Source organism: Mastomys coucha, unplaced genomic scaffold (assembly GCF_008632895.1).
Source record: "Mastomys coucha isolate ucsf_1 unplaced genomic scaffold, UCSF_Mcou_1 pScaffold5, whole genome shotgun sequence".
Classification (NCBI taxonomy): domain Eukaryota; kingdom Metazoa; phylum Chordata; class Mammalia; order Rodentia; family Muridae; genus Mastomys; species Mastomys coucha.
In genome coordinates, this window is record NW_022196911.1 from 75,094,306 (window position 1) to 75,118,011 (window position 23,706).

Below are 23,706 nucleotides of genomic sequence, written 5' to 3' on the forward strand. Positions count from 1 at the left end.
CCCTGATATATCAATTGTCTATATTGTTTTTGTTATTTTTGGGGATATTTTTTGAGATTGGCTCTCCATATTTTACCCAGAGTGGCTTCAAACTCAAGCTTATACTTTTTCCATACCCTGAAGAGCTGGGATTCTAGGCATAGCACCACTATGCTTTTCTACTTCTACATATCTTCATCTATTCTCTCTGCCTTTTCTTCGTCCATACATGCATATAATTGGGGGGACATGGAGAGAAACATTTGATACTTAGTTGCAGGCATAATCCCCTGTTCCAGAATGCTTAGGGTGACTTTAAGAGTAAGAACTAATATCTTTAGATGGTAGTATAAGTTTTAAATCTAGGACACCTACCATCATAATAGTACTAAACTATACTCCATGCCTATATTTAAAGTTTGCTAGTAGTAGTTGCCCAAATAATTCATGCATATTTTTTTTTTTTGCTTGTTTTGTGATCGCTCTACTGCATGTACACCTACCTGCATGCCAGAAGAGTGCATCGGATGCCCATTATACATGGTTGTGAGCCACCATGTGGTTGCTGGGAATTAACTCAGGACCTCTGGAAGAGCAGTCAGTGCTCTTAACCGCTGAGCCTTCTCTCTAGCACCCAATTCATGTATTAATAATTTTCTAAATGGTGCTCTCTTTATCTTCTTTGGACTTCAAGTGTTGGGAGTAACTGGTTTTCGGTACTATAAACTTAGTAAATTGTATATTGTGTTTTGTGTGCTGAGGCATGTATACCTCATATATAACTCATTTGAGTTGCTTAGGTTTCAGTACATATTTAGGACAATCTTTTCTAGAAATATATTTTTAAAATGTTTTTGGAAAGTATCATAAAATTTAAGTTCATACAGATGTATTATAGAATGATATGCAAAATTTTCATCTTATGGAAGCATACCATAGGATTTAAAGATTATTTTACCTCTCAAATATAGAGATAACTGGTCCAAATTTGCTTCCATATACATAATAAAATGGCATGCCTTTTTATTAGGTTGATGTTTTGGGGAAAATGACCAGAGGTCTATAATAAGAAAACCACCCATAACTAGTAATTGTTATAATAATGAAAGTATCAGGAGTGTTGTTCATGCCTGCCATCCTAGCACTTGGGAGGTAGAGACAGGTAGCTTTCCAGTTCAACTGAGTGTAAGGCCAGCCTGGGTTACTTGAGATCCTTAAAAAAATAAAATAAAATAAAATAAAAATAAGATTGCAATCCCAAAACAGTAATAGTAAAAAGGATAGTACCATATGCAGTTTTATTTTTATTTTTGATAACCAAAGTGTTTGTCTAGATTGTAGGTCAAATTTTGTAACTAATAGTCCTTCCCCTTTCTGTTTAGTTAGAGAATAGTAATGTGTGCTGAGGATAGCCATATTTGATTTTGTTGAAGTGAATAAAAAACTGGGAAGTTACTGTTTTTTAAAACTGACAATCACTTTAAATAAGTTGTTAGAAGCTACATTCATATTTGTATGGTACATCCACTTGGGTAGCAAGTAACTTCCACGTGGGGTGGCATTTGCTTTTGAAAAAAATTGTCTTTCTTTGGGGACAGAGTATCTCTATTTTAACTTCTGGAGGATGTCTTAGTTACTGTTCTTTCTCCTCTCTGTGAGAAATCATTTGAAAGAGGGCATCAGATCCCTTAGAAGTGTGTTATGGACAGTTGCAAGCCACCACATAGATGTGGGGGATGGAGCCTGAGACCTCTGGAAGAGCAGCTGGTGCTCTTAACTGCTGTGCATCTCTCTAGCCTAGCATTCTTTTTTTCAGTCAGTGTGCAACCTCTACTAATGGAATAGTGGTGTTCACACTTAGGGTGGGTCTTCCCGCCACCTTAAACCCCTCTGAAAACCCTCCCACATGTTGGGAAGGGTTGTGTAGCTCTCAGACTTGTCAGCTTTACAGTAAAGATTGACTATCACAGGCCGGTTTATTATTTTGAAAATGGATCTGACTATGTAACACACGCTAGTCTAGAACTTAATATTTTCCTGCCTTAGCCTATTCAGTGCTGGGATTATGGGTGTTAGGTAGTATAAGTATTTTTATTTTATAAAATGTTGTACATAAAGTTAAAGATTTCTTTGCACCCTCTGATCCCCTTCATTCCTTTCTGTTAACTACTAGCCTAAAGTTTATTTGTATTTTGTTTCCAGCCAGGTATGAAAGTGTATACCCTTTATTTTTTTTATTTTTTCATTTTTATTTTTTGGTGCAGTGAACTTTTATTGATGGTATTCAAGAGAGTAGGATAGGGGTCTGGGATGGAAATTGTGAGGGAGATGCTCAGTGTTGGGGGTTGAGTTGGCAACCCCCAAGAAGAGAGAACAAGAAGAACACCAGAAGAAGGCATCAGATTTCATTACAGATGGTTGTAAGCCATCATGTGGTTGCTGGGAATTGAACTCAGGACCTCTGGATGAGCAGTCTGTACTCTTAACCGCTGAGCAATCTCTCCAGCCCCGATTTCTTTAAGTTTAAGGCCAGCCTGGGCTACATAGTAAGACCTGTTTTAAACAAACACATACAATGGAAAAATAAACATTTTTATATGAGGAATATTTTTTAAAAATGCCTTAAACCTTTTTGTTTATACTTGTTTTTAGGTATAGGCACTCACTTGATTTAAATTTAGCTGTTTTAATAGTGTCAGTTTATCTGTTATATGAATGCTAGTTTATTTTTTCTTCTTCTGTCTTTATCTCTTCTTTTTTCAGACAGAATCCAAACTCACTGCAGTCCTCCTGCCTCAGCTCCCAAATGCTGGTATTGTAGGGCATGCGCTTCTATGTTCAGCAAATCAATTTTTGTTTTCTACTACAGAGGATCAGTTACACTTCTACTCTAGAGGATCATCATATATAAGAGTATATGATGGGGTGGAGAGATGGCTCAGTGGTTAAGACCATTTGCTGCTCCGTCAGAGGACCCAGGTTTGATTGCATCCACATGGGAGCTTACAACTATCTGTAACCTTTCTGGCCTCCGAGCACACCAGGCATGCACATTGTGTAGAGATTTACATATAGGCAAAACACTCATACACATTTAAAAAAAAAAAAAAAACTTGGGCTGGAGAGATGGCTCAGCGGTTAAGAGTACTGACTACTCTTCCAGAGGTCCTGAGTTCAAGTCCCAGCAACCACATGGTGGCTCACAACCATCTGTAATGGGGTCTGGTGCCCTCTTCTGCTATGTCTGAAGAGAGCAATGGTGGTATACTTAATATGCATAAAATAAATAAATATTAAAAAAATCTTGTGGGACTGAAGACATGGCTTAGAGGTTAAGAGTATCCTGGCTGTTCTTTTAGAAGACCCACGTTCAAATCCCAGTACCTACATGAAAACTTAACAGTGAACCATAACTCTAGTTCCAGGGGATCTAGTGCCCTCTTTTGGTTTCCATGGGCACTGTATGCATGAGATGCACAGACAGAAACTCAATACACTCAAGAATAAATACATTTTTAATAAAAGATTATGTGAAGTGTGTTTGTACAGTTTATAGCTAAAGAATAATACTGTGGACTCTTGTATTCAGGTTAGGGAAGAACATTACTGGTATCTTGAAAACTTGTTGATAACCTAAATCACATTGCTTTTCTTACCATTTACTATTATCCTGAATCATGTTTAGAAAAGTTCCCTGCTTTATAGTGTCTCTCCAAACAAGTTTGTTTGCTTGTCTTTGACATTTTGGGGGGGGGGGTAGTTTGAGACAGGGTTTCTTTGTGTAGCCCTGGTGTCCTGGAACTCACTCTGTAGACCAGGCTGGCTTTGAACTTAGAAATCTGCCTGCCTCTGTCTCCCAAGTGCTGGGATTAAAGACATGCGCCACCATTGCCCAGCTGTCTTTGACACTTTTTACCAATACAGCAGTACTATAGGTGTTTGTCTTTCACATGCATTTGGAGTGTCATCTGTATTCTTGTGTGGAGTTCATTACTGCTACAGATTGTCTCATATTTCACTATTTACACTATTGATAATAAACATTTAGTACATACACTTGATCCTTCCCTTCTTTATTTCTGGTAGTGCTGGGGGTCAGAACCTAAGGATTTGCTTGTTCCTTCTAGGCAAGTGTTCCATCTCTGGGCTACATCCCATTTTGTAGTGTTTTTGCTGTAACTAATAATGCTGCTTCTGACAATTGAGAATATATGTCTAGTAGTAGACCTGCTCAGTTTTAGCATATATGAAAATGTTCAGTTTTATCAGAAAATGCCAAATTGTTTTTAACAGTCCTTGATCCCTAGTGCTGTCACCTCCAGCATGTCTCCCTGTTGCTTAGTGTCCTTGGAGTTGTGTATTTAACATTTGTATCTAGCCGCTTGGTGATACATCACTTCTTCCTAGCAGATAGCAAAAGATTACTTTAACCATGTTCCATATTTGGAATTTCATTATTTTTTTAGTTTTTAAGTATATTTTATTATTTCACATATATGAGCATGTTGCTTGTACACATGTATGTATTTATGTAATATATGTATGTGTGTGTGTATATATATATGTATATGTACATGCACTATGTATAGCGCTCATTGATGTCAGAAGAGGGCATTAGATCTCTTGGGACAAGAATTATAGACTTATAATGTGAATTATACAGCTGTCATGTGAATGCTGGGAATTAAATCCCAGTCCTCTTGTAAGAGCAACAAGTGCTCTTGACTGCTGAGCTAATTATCTGGCTCCATTTGTCTTAAAAAAAAAAAGTATGTGTGTGTGTGTGTGTGTGTGTGTGTGTGTGTGTTAGCTGCCTGACATAGATGCTGGAGACTGAACTCAGGTCCTCTAGAGGAGTAAGCACATGTTCTTAACCGCTGAGATATCTCTTAAGCCAGGTTTTTTTTTTTATTATTTTTCAATTTTAGGTGTTTTCATTTTTGGGTTTTTTTGTTTTGTTTTGTTTTTGTTTTTGTTTTTGTTTTTTTTTTTGTTTTTTTTGAGACAGGGTTTCTCTGTATAACCCTGGTTGTCCTGGAACTCACTCTGTAGACCAGGCTGGCCTCGAACTCAGAAACCCGCCTACCTCTGCCTCCCAAGTGCTGGGATTAAAGGCATGCGCCACCACCGCCTGGCTATACTTTTCCTTTTATCCAGGGTGTTTTATTGTCTTTGAGATGTTTTCCTAGCTATCTTGTTTGTGTGTTTATGGTTTCCAAGACAGGGTTTTTCTGTGTAGCCCTGGCTTTCCTGGAAAAAACCCTGTAGGCTAGGCTGGCCCTGAACTCAGAGGTCTGCCTGCCTCTGTCTCTCTAGTATGAGGATTAAAGGTGTCCACCACTAGTGTCTGGTTTTATTTAATTTATACTTCAGCGTTCAAGATCAAGCCATCCAAAATGCCAGCATAGGTAGGGAGGAACTTGAGAGGCCCCACTGCTGACAATGGAGCTATTTTTTTGGTAGTGGATAGTTACTGTGGGAGGGAAAAATCATTGAAGGTTTGGCCAGTGTTGGTTGCCCAGTCTCCAATAGCTCTATAACCATGCACATATATGGTCTGCATTAAATGGACTTAGACTATTTTTAAAAAAGGACTAGAGAGGGCTGGCGAGATGACTCAGCAGTTAAGAGCAGTGACTGCTCTTCCAGAGGTCCTGAGTTCGGATCCCAGAAACCACCCATAATGAGATCTGACGCCCTTTGAAGAGAGCTACAGTGAATTACGCTGGAGTTAGTGGGGTCAGCAAAGATCCTGAGTTCAATTTCCAGCAGCCACACACATGATGGCTCATGGCCATCTGTACAGCTACACATAAAATAAATAAAATAAATCTTTAAAAAGAAAAAGGGCTGGAGAGATGGCTCAGAGGTTTTTTTAAAAATGTCATGAAGTTGGGAGGCAGACATGGAGATCTGGGACATTGGAGGGGAGAAATGGGGCTGGACATAATATTTCATTGTAAACATATTCTCAATAAATTAATGGTTCTCAATAAAAATTAAGTAAAATATTTATATTTTAATTGTATTGTCAGCAAATATGGTTTTTACATTATCAGTACTTTCAAATTTGACTTTAACTTTTTATAGTTGAATATTTTATTACTTACCCCTGTTGCGAAAGTTTTCAAAATGTAGTACATGCTAGAAAAGTACTGTATCCTGGGCTGTATTCCTGATCCTCTTTAGTTTTTACATTTTGTTTATTTTATTATTTTTAAAAGAAGATTTATTTTTATACTTGGAAGTACAATTACAGATAGTAGTGAACTGCCCTGTGGGTGCAAGGGATTTGAACCTCGGTCCTTTGAAGGAGTAGCCTATACTCTAAATTGCTAATCCATGTCTCCTACCATGCTTTTTACTTTGTAATTTTGAAGCAGATTCTCGCTGAGTTTCTTGGGCTTGCTTTGCACTCTTTTGCACTGGCTAGCATTTGAGTCAGAGTCTGAGCATCCATCAGTAGTAGTGGGATTACAAGTCTATGCCAGGTTTAGTTTAATAAACAACGGACAGTTTTAATATCTCGAAGTTCTGCTTTTCTAAAGTCCATGAGTGCCTTCATGATGTAGCTGTTGCTCACAGTTTTTCAAAAGATTTCAGATGAGTGGCAGGCATCTAAAGATTTGACATGTACTACATTACTCACTTCCAAGTAAAATCATTTACATAGCTATAGGGAGGTGGCTTCAATTTTTGTCTATCTGTCCGTCTGTCTGCCTATCTATCTACCTATCTATCTATCTACCTACCTATCTTATCTATCTATCTATCTATCTATCTATCTATCTATCTATCCATCCATCCATCCATCCATCCATCCATCCATCCATCTAATCTATTTAATCTATCTCTAGCTGCTTGCAAAAGGGCTCAGTTCCTGTTGGTCGGCCTTCTTGAATACATAACAATTGACATTGTGTAAGGTGAATGTTTTGAGAGAATCAGAAGCCTTCTTTTGACCCTTAGAAGTTGATATACCCTCCCTTCTGCTATCTTATATTACCCATAGAGAACAGTTTTCATATAGGGTGCAAGAATGACACAAGGTTATACATACTACAACATAGGAATAATTATGGGCCATCTTGGAGGCTAGAGAGTCATGAAGTTCATTTATAAATATTTTATATGTTCTTGAAAATAATGAGTAATCTCTGGTTCTTGGGTATAATTCTTCTGTGTTTTGGTAAAGTTCTACATTCTGATTTTTTTCCCCCTTACTACATTATATAACTGAAAGAGATATATAGTAGGCAGTCTTGCACTGAATTTGATGTGATTTTTTTTTTTTACTTCTTTTATTGTGTGTTCATGTGTGTGTGGCATGTGTACACACATAGGCCAGAGGAGGGTATTGAATGTCCTGCTCTGTCACTGCCTTATTCTTTTTTTTTTTTTTTAAGATTTATTTATTATTATACATAAGTACACTGTAGCTGTCTTCAGACACACCAGAAGAGGACGTCAGATCTCATTATGGGTGGTTGTGAACCATCATGTGGTTGCTGGGATTTGAACTCAGGACCTTTGGAAGAACAGTCAGTGTTCTTACCCACTTAGCCATCTCACCAGCCCCCTGCCTTATTCTTTTGACATGCAATTTCTCACTGAACTTAGAGCTAGACTGGTGGCCAGCAAGCCTCAGCAAGTCTCCATTCTTCATACCCCTAACATCAGTGAGGTTACAGGTACGTGCATAGCCACACCCAGCTTGTTACCTGAGTATGAGCAGCAAAACTCAGGCTCCTGTGCTTGTATAGCAGGAGGTCTTAAGTTCTGAGCCATCTCTCTAGTCCAAATTAGTAGATATGCCAGTTTTGTTATGTGTATATAATTAGGTGCACAGAAGTCAGAGTCTCATGCTGTGAGGTCATCTTCCTTTCTGGTGTTTTTTGCCTTTGTTTCCTCCTCCCTTTCCTTCTTCCATTCCTCCCCTCTTCCCTCCCTCTATCTTGCACATGTTGGACAAGCCTTCTGTTACATGCATTCCACTTCTTCTTCTTCTTTTTTTTTTTTTTAAAGATTTATTTATTTATTATATGTAAGTACACTGTAGCTGTCTTCAGACGCACCAGAAGAGGGCGTCAGAACTCATTACGGGTGGTTGTGAGCCACCATGTGGTTGCTGGGATTTGAACTCATGACCTTCTGAAGAGCAGTCGGTGCTCTTACCCACTGAGCCATCTCACCAGCCCCCTTCTTTTTTTTTTTTTAAAGATTTATTTATTTGTTATATGTAAGTACACTGCAACTGTCTTCAGGCACTCCAGAAGAGGGCATCAGATCTTGCTATGGATGGTTGTGAGCCACTATGTGGTTGCTGGGATTTGAACTCAGGACCTTCAGAAGAGCATTCTGTGCTCTTAAACACTGAGCCATCTTTCCAGCCCTGCATTCCACTTCTTGTTGAGTTTCTTTAGTATCTGCTGGGTCTTCTTCCATTCACTGACCATGAATCTTTGTGTATGTTTGAGTTTTAAGTTTTTCTTATAAATAGTACATGTGGGAATAGTTTGACTTTTTTCTTCCAACTGGAATGTTTATTTTATTTACATTAATTATGATTACTGGCATATTTGAACTTATTTCTGTTACTTTATAAGACTTTTATTTGGCTTTTCACTCTTTCTTTTTCTTGAATTTGACATTTTATTTTATGTATATGAGTACACTGTAGTTATTTGTCTTCAGACATACCATAGGAAGGCACTGGACCCCATTACAAATGGTTATGAGCCACCATGTTGTTGCTGGAACTTGAACTCAGGACCTCTGGAAGAGCAGTCAGTGCTCTTAACCACTGAGCCATCTCTCCAGCCCAAATCTGACTTTTCTTTTAGTTTCATTTTTTCTTCTGCTTGAAGCATGTTCTTTAGAACTGTTTTAAATAAGGGTCTATTGCAGTAATTGCTTTTTTTCTTTTCTTAAAAATATCTTAATTTCCTCCTCATTCCTGAGTCATAATCTCACCAGTATGTAGAAATCTAGGTAGTTGTTTTTCTCTTCTCTGTGTTAAAAGATACCATTTTCTTACTTTTTTACTGTTGTTGAGAACTCACTTGTCATTATAATTGCCATTACTGTATAGGTGGTATTTTTCTTTCTGGCTGTTTTAAAGACTTTTCCTTTTTCACCTTTTGTATTTTCTCTCTCACCAAAGCTAATTATGTTGAGTAATGAATGCAGTAATTGACTTGATTATTGTCATAGTTACTTTTCTGTTGCTGTGATAAAACAGTGGTGAAAGCAATTTATAAAAGAAACTGTTTATCTAGAGGTGGGGATAGTAGGGGTGGTGGAGGTGGTGAGGATGGTAGGGGTGTTGAGGGTGGCCAGAGGGGGTGCTCTGGGGTGGAGTTGGTGGCAGCACATGTCTTTAACCCCCAGCACGCAGGAGGCAGAGGCAGGAGGATCTCTATGAGTTCAAGGCCAGCCTGGGTTACAGAGTGAGTTCCAGGACAGGCAGGGCTACCCAGAGAAACCCTTTCTGGAAAAACCCAAAGAAAAAAAGAAAAAGAAAAGTTTAGTTTGGCTTATGCTTCTAGAGGGTTAGAATCCATGATGTCAGAGCAAAGGAATAGCTGAGAGATCACATCTTGATCCATAACCATGGGGCAGAGAGAGAGCACTGGGAATCTCAAGAGTTTTTTGAAATCGGAAAGACCATAAGACCCCCCAGTGATGCATTTAGACAGTTCTACCAGCTGGGGACCAAGTGTTCAAATATATAAACCATGGGGATCATTTTCATTCAAACTATCAGAGTTGTGGTTATGTTTCACAGGATATTGAAATTTTGTTATATAAGTTAAATACATAAAATTGTATTTGCTTATTATGTGGGAAAACAAATGTAAAAGTCTACTTTTTTTTTCTCCCCCGGGGCAGGGGGTGCTTGAGACAGGGTTTCTCTGTTTAGCCCTGGGTGTCCTGGAACTCACCCTGTAGATCATGCTGGCCTCGAACTCATAAATCCACCTGCCTCTGCTTCCAAAGTGCTGGGATTAAAGGCGGGCACCATCACTGCCTGGCTAAAAGACTACTTTTGAGTGAGGGATAATTGGAAGCTCCTGTGCATGCGCCCTTCTGTAGGGCAGGTTGGTAGGGAGCTAACTTTGTGGTTGTTGTCCTTCTACATGTAAGTCTTTCAGTGAAGATCCACTTTATCTAGACAAATATTGCCTTACTGATTGCTGGGGTAGTAATGTTTGATTAAAGGATTAAGCCAAGAGCCTGGTAGGTTTATATTATGGAGATTTTTCACCTATTTAGGAAGTAATAGGATTATTGTGGAAAGGTTATTTTATAGTTCAGGTTTTAAAATACAGGCAAAGGAAATGGTCATTGAGTCTTTCCCTCTGAATTCATCAAACTGTCTGTAGTTTGTAGACTAGCAGGGGCCACCTGTTGCTCCTGGACCACAGTCTGAGGTACATTACTCCAGGTAATAAAAGGTGGTTGTTAAAGGCAGTGGGAAAGGCAGTGTAATGTAACTGGTTTATTCTTTCACTCAACAAACATTTATTAGTTGCCTTTATAAAACCTTCTAATCAAAGGATAAAATGACTTTTGAGAAAGATGTCTTTCTTCCTACTATGGAACTTAAAATGCAAGAGTGATATGTATTAAACAGGTTATCATGTGGCTAATTATATTTGTTACAAGAATCATAGGCATGCTTAGGATGTAGCTTAATTGATAGAGAGAACTTGTTTAGCCTGCATGAAGTTATAGATTCAGTCTGTAACACTGTATGAAATTGGGCATGGTGGTACATGCTGGCAACTTTAGTAATTAGGGAGTAGAGGCAGAAGGATCAGAAGTTCAAGGTCATCTTTGATTGCAATAGAGAGTTTGAGTTTGGGGTAGATGAGACTAGAGAGATTTTTTTTTTGAGCAAAATAAATTGTATTTGAGTTTTTTTCTTTCATGGCTTTTCAGTGAGCACTTATTACTTTCACAATTGGGGAAAAGGTGAATTAAACTTCTAAAATATGCTATATTAAAATATCTTTAGATGTAATAGGATATAGAGATATCTTTGGACATAATAGAATATAAAGCGTTTAGGTTGCATGAGGAAAAATAATCACCTTTGAATTATCTCTATTTAAAACAAAATATGATCTACTATAAGATCATAACATATAGGGATTTATTTAGAAGAAAGGCTAACATTAAACAAAGAACTGGGAACAATGAGTAGTTTGTTTCTAGTTTCACTCAGAAATTCTTTGAAAGGTCACAGACTAAAATGTGTGCTTCTGTGTACATTCTAATGAGTTTCTAAAAGGCCTCTCAGACTGTAATGGAAGTTAGGGATGGCATTACATTTCACTTAGTGTACACACAGGAAAAAAGCAAAGGAAAAATATCCTGTGAGGAGGAAGAACACCTAATATGTCATCTTTAGGTATTAGGAAACAAACATATTAAGAAGATTATTCTTTGCTGGAGTAGGCTGAGTGGTCAAGAACACTGGCTGCTTTTTCAGAGGACCTAGTTTGATTCCCAGCATCCACATGGCAGCTTATGACCATCTTTAAACTCCAGTCCTAGGGCATTTGACTCCCTTTATTTTGGCCTCCAAGGGCATTGTATGTACATGGTACATAGACATACACATTATTATTAATTATTAATACATTAAAAATTAAACTACCCCTGAATATTGTAGCTTATATTAAGCACATCTCCCAGAAGAATCTGTTATTGGTTATATATTACATATGTAATAGTGCTTTATATAGTATTCAATGAACTTAAAATTATGAAGTTCGTTTTTATTTTAATGCCATTTTAAGTATATAATTGGCAATCAAAGCTATTATTCCTATAGCAAAGTTAAATGAAAAAGGTGAGCTAGCTGCAAATTGTTAAGCCAGGAATACATGGTGCAGGATATGGCTAAGCTAATAGTATTTGAATCACTAAAGTTGGCCAGAGTATGATAACAGCCTGAAATTTAATCCTGAGCTTGTAAAACAGGTATTACATAATTAAGATTTAAAAAAAATACAGATATAAAACATCTAGGCAAAGGTATTTACATGAAGCCAAACTAATTTTGCCAAGAAGTGAAATCCTTTGAATTTACTTTCCCGTGAATGCTTGAGTTTTAGTTTATTCTTTTCCTGCTATTCTGAATAACTGCCCAAAGTTTTCTATACATAGAAGCCGCAAGTCTTTTTTTTTTTTTTTTTTAAAGATTTATCTTATTTATATGAGTACACTGTAGCTGTCTTCAGATACACCAGAAGAGGGCATCGGATCCCATTACAGGTGGTTGTGAGCCACTATGTGGTTGCTGGGAATTGAACTCAGGTCCTCTGGAAGAGCAACTAGTGGTCTTAACTGCTGAGCTATCTCTCCAGCCCAGAAGCCTTAAGTCTTATAGAACCTATTTATACTCACTTCACAAATAAATTATTTATGCAACCATAAATTTTGGAATTGAAATTCCAAAAGCTAATTCCCAAATGCCTTTTCAGCAGGAGCCTCTTTCTTACCAGCCTAAACTACAGTCATTCTGTTTGCATAGAAAATGCTGGCTCCATTATTTCCTTCTCTCCCTCTGTAAAGTTCAAAAGCCACTAGACAAGACAGAGCAAGTAGGCATCTATGTACATGCTTGGGTAAGAGTCTGATCGGGATGAAAAAGGCATTCCTGTGGAAGAAAGCAGACAGAAAGAGTGTCCACATGTGGCAGGCTAGGCAGAGTTAGACAAGTGAATGGGATTGGAGAGACTACTTTGTAGAGGGCTGCCAGAAAGGACATTAGTTCAGATGGGGAAGAAGGGGACAGTAGGCTACAGGATAACAAGGCCCCAGTGGGATAAGGATAGAGTTTATAAGAAAGATATCCCTAGCCAGGCAGTGGTGGCACACACCCAATTTAATCTCAGCACTTGGGAGGTAGAGGCAGGTGGATTTCTGAGTTGGAGGCCAGCCTGGTCTACAGAGTGAGTTCCAGGACAGCCAGGGCTACACAGAGAACCCTGTCTCTAAAGAAACACACAAACAAACAAAAAAACCAAACCCCAAAAAAATCCCAAACAAAAAAGAAAGATATCACTAGATAGGTGTCAGTACCTGAGTGGGCCCAGAAGGTGCTGGTGGGCTGTGTGAATCTTCTGTATGGCTGGAGCAGGCGTGCACTAGCACAAGAGTTTGAGCAGCTGTATATGGGGAAGCAGTGTAGCACAAGCAGGGTGTTCAAGCTTGCCCACAGTAAGGAAGGAGGAAAAGAAAAGAAAGGTCCAGGGGCCCAGTGTGATGACTGAGCTGCAGTGGTGCTTGCCACCAGGCGTGATGACCTGAGCTGGATTTCCGTAACCTATCTGGTGAAGTTAAAGTTCATAGAATTGAAAAACATATAAGATGGCTTTATTTTTTTGGAGTTCTCTTGGCTTCCCTTTCCTTACTTCGTTATTTAATCCCATTAATTAATTGCCCGGCTCTTTTCACACACTTGTATACTCGCACTTGGGAGAACCTTATCCTTTCATTTATCTTTGGATTCGTGTAAGTTTGCAGCTTTATTCTTCTGGATTCTCTATTGATTGTATGGAAGGGCTGGGGAAATTTAGATTTACAAGCTGTATTGTTGCTGCGTTAGTTAGGGTTTCCATTGCTATGAAAAGACACCATGACTATAGCAACTCTTTTAAAGGCAAACATTTAATTGGGACTAGCTTACAGTTTCAGAGGTTTAGCCCATTATTATCATAGCAGGAAGCATGGCAGCATGCAGGCAGACATGGTGCTGGAGAAGGAGCTGAGAGTTTTGGCATCCTCTGGCAGCTAGGACCCTCTCCTCTGCAATGGGTAGAACCTGAGCATAGGGGGAGACCTCCAAAGCCCACCCCCACAGTGACACACTAACAAGGCCACACCTCCTAGCAGTACCATTCCCAATGGGCCAAGTATACTTAAACCAGCACAGTTGCCATTTTCACCTTATAAAATTCTCTTTTTTGAGTTTTCAATTTTTTTCCTCCACAATCTTTTAATCTTTTTTGTTTTTTGTTTTGTTTTGTTTTGTTTTGTTTTTTTTGGTTTTTGTTTTTTTGTTTTTTGAGGCAGGATTTCTCTGTGTAGCCCTGGCTATCTTGGAACTCCCGGTGTAGACCAGACTGGCCTGGAACTCACAGATATCTGCCCGCCTTTGCTTCCTGATTTAATCCTGATTTAAAGGCATGTGCTATACTACTGTCCAGCTTCCTCCTCTTTATGCTTAGTTATGTAATTCTATAGTTTCTGTGCTCTGCCTTCCTTACATCCTAACCTCGTCCTCTCTGCTACTTCTCTGCTGTCAAGTTAATCCTGTCCTACTGACTAGCAACTGTCTGGGCATGCCACTTGTTCCTCCCACCTTTATTCCACCACCTCTCAAGTGGAGAGAGTCGTGGGTGTAGTCTCACAGAGGAGCCTCCTGGGTTCTCTCAGTATTATCATCAGGGTCTAAGAACAGTGAGTTGAGTTCTGATGCTTAGGTACAGAATTACGCTTTTGAGTTGAGATGCATTCCTGTGCAGTAAAATTGAGCTCATCCACAGGTTAGTGTGAATGTGAGCCCTCCAAAGAATTTTTTTTTTTTTGAGATGAATTTCTATGTTTTGTTGCTACTGCTTTGGTTGGGTGGTTGGTTATCTTTACTGCAGTCAGTTTTAACTCTGCTCCTGATTTTATAGTTTATTATATTTGAACAATTGGCTGTTGTGTTCTATTGATTTGTAGCTTAGATTTTCTTGGTCTGTAGTTCATTCAGTGTATACAGTAAAGGCTTGTGTGTATTTCTTGGTCAGTTCTCTTAATTTGTAGCTAAAAGGATATAGCTTTGGTTCTGAGGGTCATCATTCTTCTTGGGAAGCACTGGGAAGAAGATGTGACTTTATAGATATAGTTTTATGACTTACAGAAAGAAAACTGAAAATTAAAATTAACAGACCACTTAGGATTTGCTCTAAATTCTCTGTTGCATTGTACATTAGAGTTTGAGATATAAATATTCATAGATATGGTTGATAAAGATTTACTAAAAAATTGTGATTTTCACGGAAAGTACATGTTTACTCATTTTGAAGAGTAATATCTTACTATTTCTCCCTTTTAGCTTCCAATAAAAACAGGACAGCAGAACACACATACCAAAGTCAGCACTGAGCACAACAAGGAGTGTCTGATCAACATTTCCAAATACAAGTTTTCTTTGGTCATCAGTGGACTCACTACCATCCTAAAGAATGTTAACAATATGGTGAGTATCTGATTTACGAGATTTCTGCTTTGTGGTGAATTTGCTTCATTTTTGTTGTGATTTGGAAGTTTAGAGTAGCATGTTTTTAAGTATGCAAAACATAGTCTTAGAATTTAAGACATATGTCACTATTTAATGGACGAGCACAAGTGTAACTTTGAAATTTTGACTTCAGGTTTTTATTCCCTTTGAAACTTCTCTTATTCATTACTCTGTTTTTTGGGAATTAGAATTTTATATCTTTTGTATTGGTATGCAAACTGATCATAATATAGATTCCTCCCCCCCTTCTTTCCTAAGCTACACTTTGAACTGTGTAGTACAGACTTGGTTAATATGTTTTTTTGGTAGCTGCTTCCTTAAATGTATTTTTTGATTGTTCCTGTCCAAACGTATGTGGTGAATAGAGTATGACCTTTCACTTCTAAAGTGAATTACCTTTTACCGCTATATTAAAGAGTTTTCTCTGCCTTCTCCAAACCTGAAGCAGGCTGGGTAGTGTTAGAGAGTCAATGTTAGAGCAGTGCTCTCTGTTTCTTACCGCTCAGCGACTTACTTCATCAAGGGAGTCCACTGCTCAGAGTTGCCAGTCCTTCTCCCATCCTTTCCACCTGGTAGGAGTGGCTGCTGCTGCACCGCCTCTGTACTCCTCTTCCTCCAACAGCTTCTAACAATCTACTTCACACAACAGATGGGTGTTGGCTTCTCTCAGTCTGTGTTGAGCTGTGGAGCAACCTCCTCTGTAGATTTTGAGGATTAGTTTTCCTTTTGAGAAGGCTCTTCAATATCGGTTATAGAACCGATGAATCGGAGGTATGGACAGTCCAATAGATTGCTTTTCTTTGCTAAAAATTTAGTTTTTTCTAAAAAGCATAGGACCTTTTAAAAAACTGTATAGTGATTTACAAGATACATAAGATACATTTACTGTTTTGCCCGCTATGGAGCACAGTATTAGTGTTTTTGTTTTTTTTTTTTTAATGTCTGAGCATATGGCTGCACTCCTAGACGCACTGCAGTAGTTTATATTTGCAATCTTCTTTTTTTTTTTAAAGAATAATTTATTTATTATATTTGTAAGTATACTGTAGTTGTCTTCAGACATCCCAGAAGAGGGCATCAGATTTCATTAGGGATGGTTGTGAGCCACCATGTGGTTGCTGGGATTTGAACTCAGGACCTTCAGAAGAGCAGTCAGTGCTCTTACCTGCTGAGCCATCCTTCCAGCCCCTGCAATCTTCTTTAGAACTATTGTAGTGTTGGCATTCATGTAGAACTTACTGAAAAGTAAGGTGGTTCAGCGTGTCACTGGTTCTCGGAACACACTGGTTGAAGGTGAGAACCAACCCCTGAAAGTTATTCTCTAGCCTCCACATGGGCACGGTGGAGTGCCCACACCCATACAAAGCACATGCAACACACCTACAATAATGATAAAGTAGAAAACAGAAAAACTATACAGTGAAAGTCACAATTTCTTGTTAGTAAGTAGGTAGGTGATACAGGGTCAGTTTGAAAGTAATGAATGCTTAAGAATCACTGTAATTGATGTCATAGCGTTCTGTTTTAATAAGAATTAAGTTAATTGTTTTGTAAGGGAGGGGATGGCTAAATGCTAATTCAGGACTGGTACAAACCTTTTAACTCATGAACTATTTTAAACTTTCGTTGATTCATTATTTAACCCCACACCCTTCTTCCCTTTCTTCTTCCTTCCCTGTCCCTCCCCCACCCCCATTGAGTGTATAATATACCCTGGGCTGGCCTTAAACTTCTTTTTGGTTTGGTTTGGTTTGTTTTTTTTTTTAAAGATTTATTTATTTTATGTGAGTGCATAAGTACACTGTCACTGACTTCAGACGTACCAGAAGAGGGCATCAGATCTCATTACAGGTGGTTGTGAGTCACCATGTGGTTGCTGGGTTTTGAACTCAGGATCTTTAGAAGGGCAGTTGGTGCTCTTACTGGCTGAGCCATCTCACCAGCCCCGGCCTTAAACTTCTTATGTCCTTGGCGCTAGCATTGAGCTTCTAATCTTCTTGCCACTATTTCCATAGTGTTGAGACTACCAATGTCTTTTCATTATGTCTGGCCAGATTATAGATATTTGAAAAGATAAAGCAGCATGTTTTACTGTTATATAGCTAATGGAAGGCTTTTAAAAAAATGCCTCTATTTCTGTTAACTCAGAAATTTATTTTTTGGGTATTAGGGTAAAGGAAGAAATGATAGATTTAAGTATCATTGAATGTAAAAGACAAAATGGAAGATTAATACTTTTTCTTGATCTTTAGTCTTTTATATTTCATGTGCGCTAATTTGTAGTGAAGTGTTAATCATATTTTCTAAATATATTTTTTAGAGGATATTTGGAGAAGCTGCTGAAAAAAATTTGTATCTCTCTCAGTTGATCATATTGGATACACTGGAAAAATGTCTTGCTGGGGTAAGTAAATTCATTCTAAAGTAGGCAGGTTTTGTGAATTCAGTCTTGAGAATGAGCTGGAATACCAAAGGTCAGTATGGGACACCCAGAACACACTAAGAGTCTTTGTGGTAGATGAATATGAATTCTGTTAGTACAGATGACCTCATGGCACAGTCTAGAGAAAAGTATTCTTGCAGATTTTGTAAATCCTATAGATATTTAAGTTTACTTAAAATGTTATAAGTTTCAGCCCCATTTCTGTCTCTTAAGAATTTTTTAAGAAAATATCCTTATTTTCTTAAAAATGAATCTTGAATCACTATTTGATTTAATTATTTCTCAGCTGTCATTAGGCCTGTGCCTTTGTAGAGTTGGAAGAATGTGGTCCGCAGAGGGCACACTGACTCTGCTGCCTTCATGATACAGTTTCAACTTTATACAGACCCCGAACATGGGCTCTGGCTTCTCTTTGTTTGAAGCTGTCCTTCTGAGGATAGCTATTACCAGAAGATTTGTGTAAATGTGAGTGTTTTCACAGGCATGTGCAGGAGTCATTGAGTCCCATGCAGTTCTGAGTAGCTGTGTCTACTTATTTCAATTAAGACTTTCACTTTTTCAAAATGTTTTCTGCTGTATAAAGTATTTATATTCTTCTCTAATCTTAGTTTTTTTCCAAACATGGGTAGGTGTTTATATAAATACATAATGAATATTTGTTTTAAAATTGTCTACACCACTACTACACTACTAGTTAACTTTTTTCTTTTTATTCAGCACAGAATACAGAATTTTGCTCTTATTCAGAATAATTTCTCTCTTATGTGTTCTCTACAGTAAATCTAGAGGGAAGACATTTAAAACAATTTTTTAAAAGGTATTTTATGTGGATGAGTGTTTTGCCTACGTGTATGTGAATATGTGAGCGTATGTGTGTGTGTGTGCATGTGAGTGAGTATGTGAGCATGTGTGTGTGTGTATGATTGGTGCCTGCAGAGCCAGAAGGGGCATGAGATCTCCTGGATCTGGGGTTACTAGTGGTTGTGAACTACCATGTGGGTGCTAAGGATCATATTCAGGTCCTCTGGATGCTTTTAACCACTGAGTCATTTCTCTAGCCCCTGATATTTTGAATTCTCATTGATCTCTGGCCATAGTCCAGAATTGTAGGGCAGCATTTGTAAGTTTTATACTCAAAATGGTAGGAACTATTTTAGCTTGGTGTCCTCTGTTAATCTGTGAAATGGAAAAGAACAAAATCACCATTCTACAGTGGGGAGTTTAGACATTGAGTTTAGACATTATATTGGGAGTTTAGACATTGTAGCCTTGGCAACACTCTTAGTACTTTGTAATTTTTGCTATATCAGGCAAAAATTACTCTATCATAATCTAGTTGGGGAGAATGGTGTAGTGCCTCTTTAAGTTTCCACAACTTTTTCTTCATTAACATTTTTAATTGACAGGTAATAAATATATCTTGGAGAGTGGTTGCTGATATTCTTTGGAGATATTCTAATTGTAATGATGGTATATTTCCACATTATACCTGTATAGTCTACATGCTACCTTGACTTGGTCTGCTTTGAAATAGTTTCTTTTTGGTTTCTTTTTTTCTTTCTCTTCCTTTTTCCTTTTGGAGTTAGAGATTGTATTCAGGGCTTTTACATACACCACTGAGCCACAGCCCTGGAACTGTGTCAGGTTAGGGAGTTAGTTGCTGCTTACAGTAATCAAATAATCTGTAAGACAGTTGGGCCAACTTTAAAAGTAAATTTTGTGGAATGTAAAAAAGGTTTATGTGGAGTATGGGGGTGGGGATTGCTCTAGAATAAAGAAACTGAAGGGACAGGATAGTCATGCTGTAATCTCTGAATTACTTTTGGATCCTCATTGAATAAAAAGCTGTGAAAAACATTTTCAATGTCATGCAATGTGGACTGGGTATTTGATACATGAATGATACTATTTTTTGTAATGTTAATTGTGTTGAAATTAGAGAATATCCTCATTAGGATAAGCTGACATACATAAGGGCTGAGATATTTTACTATAATGTTTATAATGTACTTTGACATGATTTAACTCAGCATTATTTGTGGTGCTTAATACATGTTTTGGTCAGATTATACAGAGGCCATGTGCTCCCTACCTAGGAATTTCTCTGGAAGTTAAAGGCAATTGATATAATATACTCACAGTGAATATGAATAAAGTCTATTCAGAACTTACAGGGAACTGCAAGTTTCCCCAAAGGGAGGGATCAACTGCTAAACAAGGGAACCTGTGAGGCAAGATGGAGGGTTAGGCTTCAGTTGTAATGATAGGGTGACGATGTCTTACTGCCCATGTATAGGTCGATGTAGCAAATTCAAGGAAATGATAGCAGTTGTTGAATTTGAGTGACAGCTGTGTGGGTGTTCCTTCTATTCCAGCTTCTTTGTATGCTTGAAACTTTCATAACAGTGCATGTTTGCAGGTAAAGTTAAAGCTTTATAATTATGTGGTTATTTCCATTTTAGCAACCAAAGGACACAATGAGATTAGATGAAACAATGCTGGTCAAACAGTTACTACCAGAAATCTGCCATTTTCTTCACACCTGCCGTGAAGGAAATCAACATGCAGCCGAACTTCGAAATTCTGCCTCTGGGGTTTTATTTTCTCTCAGCTGCAACAACTTCAATGCAGTCTTTAGTCGCATTTCTACAAGGTTAGTGCCTATTTCATGTGGGGCTATTAAGTAAAAAAAAATTTAGAATTCTTGTCTGCATAAGAGTGGTTAACAGGGGCTGGTGAGATGGCTCAGTGGTTAAGAGCACTGACTGCTCTTCCAAAGGTCCTGAGTTCAAATCCCAGCAACCACAATGGTGGCTTATAACCATCTGTAACTAGATCTGATGACCTCGTCTGGAATGTCTGAAGACAGCTACAGTGTACTTACATATAATAAGTAAATAAATATTTTTTTTAAAAAAGCGTGGTTAACAGAATGACTTACATCTGGACTTTTGAAGGAATTTTATATATTGATTTTTCTTGACATTTTAATTATGTAATTTTAGAAATTACTTTGGTGATACTGATGTATAGACCTGGAGTAAGATACCTCCATGGCCATATCTTTCTCTGTGTGTGTGTGTGTGTGTGTGTGTGTGTGTGTGTGTGTGTGTCTGTGTGTCTGTGTGTCTGTCTGTCTGTCTGTCTTTCTTTCTTTCATGTGGTACTAAGGATTGAATCCAGGGTCTTGTGTATGTAGGCAAGTGTTCCACTATAGAGCTACACCCTAGCCCTGGTTAGGCACTTTAAACTTATTCTTCAGATTAAGCTATGCAAATCAGATAGAATAGCTGAGAAGAATAGCAAACATTCTAATGACCTAATTCTCATGGCTTCTAAGTTTCTTTAAAAATAATCTAAGCAATATAGAAACAAAAGGAAGTAATTACAAAGTAAAATTCTTTGGAAAGTATGTTTTAAGTGAATATGAAAGTCCCATTTACTGAGTATTCACAGTTTATGCCATGTTTCATAGTGACACTGAAAAGTAGTTATAGGCAAATAAATTGATACTCTTCAAAAACTATTGTGCTGATGTGATGGCTCACAACTTTAAAATCTGAGCATTTGGGAGGCAGAGACAGGAGTTCAAGACCAGCCTTCAGTGAGTTTGAAGCCAGCCAGGGCTGCACAGTGAGACCCCCTTCTCAAAAAAATAAAAAAAGCTCCTAGAAACAAACAAACAAGGAATTGTGTCAAATAATGGAATTTGATACATTTCCAAATTTCTAAGTCAGATGGGCCTCAGGATTCATTATGTTAGTTTTCAGTATTTCTATTTTAACTATCTTGTGGAATTTTAAAATACTATATATTTAATTTAGTGATTTCAAAAATGAAATAGGCAGGAGAGATGGCTCAGTGGTTAAGAACACATGGTACTCTTGGAGAGGACCTGAGTGTGGTTCCCAGCACCTGCATGGTACCTCACAGCCATCTAGTTTAGTTAGTTCAATACCCTGTCTGGACACCAGGCACACATGTGGTGCACATACATGCATAATTCATTCATATGAGCAATCATATGCATAAGATAAAAACAAACTTTTAAAAATGTAATTTCGGGCTGGCAAGATGATGTGTCAGTGGGTAAGAGGATTAATTGCTCTTCTGAAGGTCCTGAGTTCAAATCCCAGCAACCACATGGTAGCTCACAACCACCCATAATGAGATCTGACACCTTCTACTGATGTGTCTGAAGACAGCTACAGTGTACTTATGTATAATAATAAATAAATCTTTAAAAAAATGTAATTTTGGTAAAACAGAAAGTAAAGGAAGTTTTGGGCTGGGGCATGGCTTGGTTCGTAAAGGCGCTTATAGAAGCTAGCCTGTTGGATGTAGTTTTTATCCCTGGGACCTATGGCATAATAGAAAGAACACCACCACAGTGCTGTCCTCTGACCCACACCCCCAACACATAAAGCTTAAAAAGGAATTGTAGACAAAAATGAAAGAAAATTATTGTTTAAATATTTCCTGATAAGTCAAAATTATAACCATGATATTACAGATGAGAAAATTAGTTTAAAATGGTGCTCAGTGGGATGAAATTATAAAGAAATTGTGACTGACTTGTTTTCATGAAAATCATTTGCCTTTCTTGTATAAGTACAGTCATATGAGTTCTTAATTATGATAAAATAAAAAGTATAAAACAACCCATGTAGAGATTTAGTGACTAAAAGGCAAATACAAACAGAGAACACTAATCCTTTTTACTCTTTGGTCCCTCCATCTGTTACTTACTAGTGTTACATAAATGGGGTTCTGTTATGTTCACATCTTGTTTCCCAGCAAGGTGAGTGAGAATATATATTAAAACTTGAGAATTTATGGTCCAGTGTTTTAAGAATTCACTTGCAATCTTTTTTAACAAAAAAGTTGTTCTGTAATTATGATGGTAGGTGACAATATTTTATGCTGTTCTACAATCTTAACAGACTATGAAAAGAAAAAAAATTAAAATTTTATTTAATGATATATCATTGGTTAATGTTTATATAACAGAACATTTCCTTTTTTTTTTTTTTTTGGTTTTTCGAGACAGAGTTTCTCTGTATAGCCCTGGCTGCCCTGTAACTTGCTTTGTAGACAAAGCTGGCCTTGAAATTTCATTTTATATTCTGAGTCACCATATACTGATGGAGCCAACAAGGTGACAAACAGGGAAATAGGATTCTGGAAAGTTATAGAAAGTAAAAACCCTTTCATTTAGGTCACTATGAGATTAGTTTTATTATTTGGAAAAAAAATTCTTAAGTTGAAGATAAAAAACAATAAAGAAAAATGCAGTTTCTTAGTGTATCCATGCAGGAATTGAAGTTCTTGAGTGTTTTGTATAAAAATAGAACAAATATGCTATCTTTGAAAACCCTAAAGCTGGGTTGGATAGATGGTTCAGCAATTAAGGGCACTGACTACTCTTCCAGAGGACCTGAGTTCAATTTCCAGCAACCACATGGTGCCTTATGACCATCTATAAAGGGATATGAGGCCCTCTTCTGTTATGTAGGTGTACATGCAGACAGAGCACTCCTACATTCAAAAAATTAATTATTTATTAAGAAAAAGAAAGAGAAGAAAAACCCTAAATTCACTCAAGCGTCTTCCGTGAAACTTGGCAGTGTTGGTTCACTTATAGACAGCTTTCATTGACTTTCCAAGTAGTTTGTTGTCTGCTGCCAGAACTGAAGATGTGGCTAGAGTTTCATTGGCTTTGGTGGCAGATGAGCCAGAAATGGGATCTATGAGATAAATGCTTCAGACAGCTGTGTGTTTTGATTTACTTAGTACCAGAATTAGGACCACTCATCTAACAGACTGCTGTGATGGTTTAATTTAGATGGGGGCATCTTATGATACTATTCTCATAGCTTGGTGACCAAATTATAGAAGGCTTGAGTCTGTCCTTCCGTCCTTCCCTTTTTCCCTCCCTCCTTCCCTCCTTCCTTCTCTCCTTCCTTCCCTCCTTCCTTCC

At 37.8% G+C, this 23,706-nt stretch overlaps 1 protein-coding gene across 3 annotated transcripts in view; it reads left to right on the plus strand.

Annotated features, from left to right (window-relative positions):
- Nf1 (neurofibromin 1) overlaps positions 1-23,706 on the plus strand; it is a 258,357-nt gene that overhangs the window by 30,226 nt on the left and 204,425 nt on the right. For all 3 annotated transcript variants that reach the window (XM_031355033.1, XM_031355032.1, XM_031355034.1), the window contains exons 2-4: positions 15,098-15,241; positions 17,604-17,687; positions 20,189-20,379. In XM_031355033.1, coding sequence (XP_031210893.1) covers positions 15,098-15,241; positions 17,604-17,687; positions 20,189-20,379 — 419 coding nt within the window. The remainder of the gene's footprint in view (positions 1-15,097; positions 15,242-17,603; positions 17,688-20,188; positions 20,380-23,706) is intronic.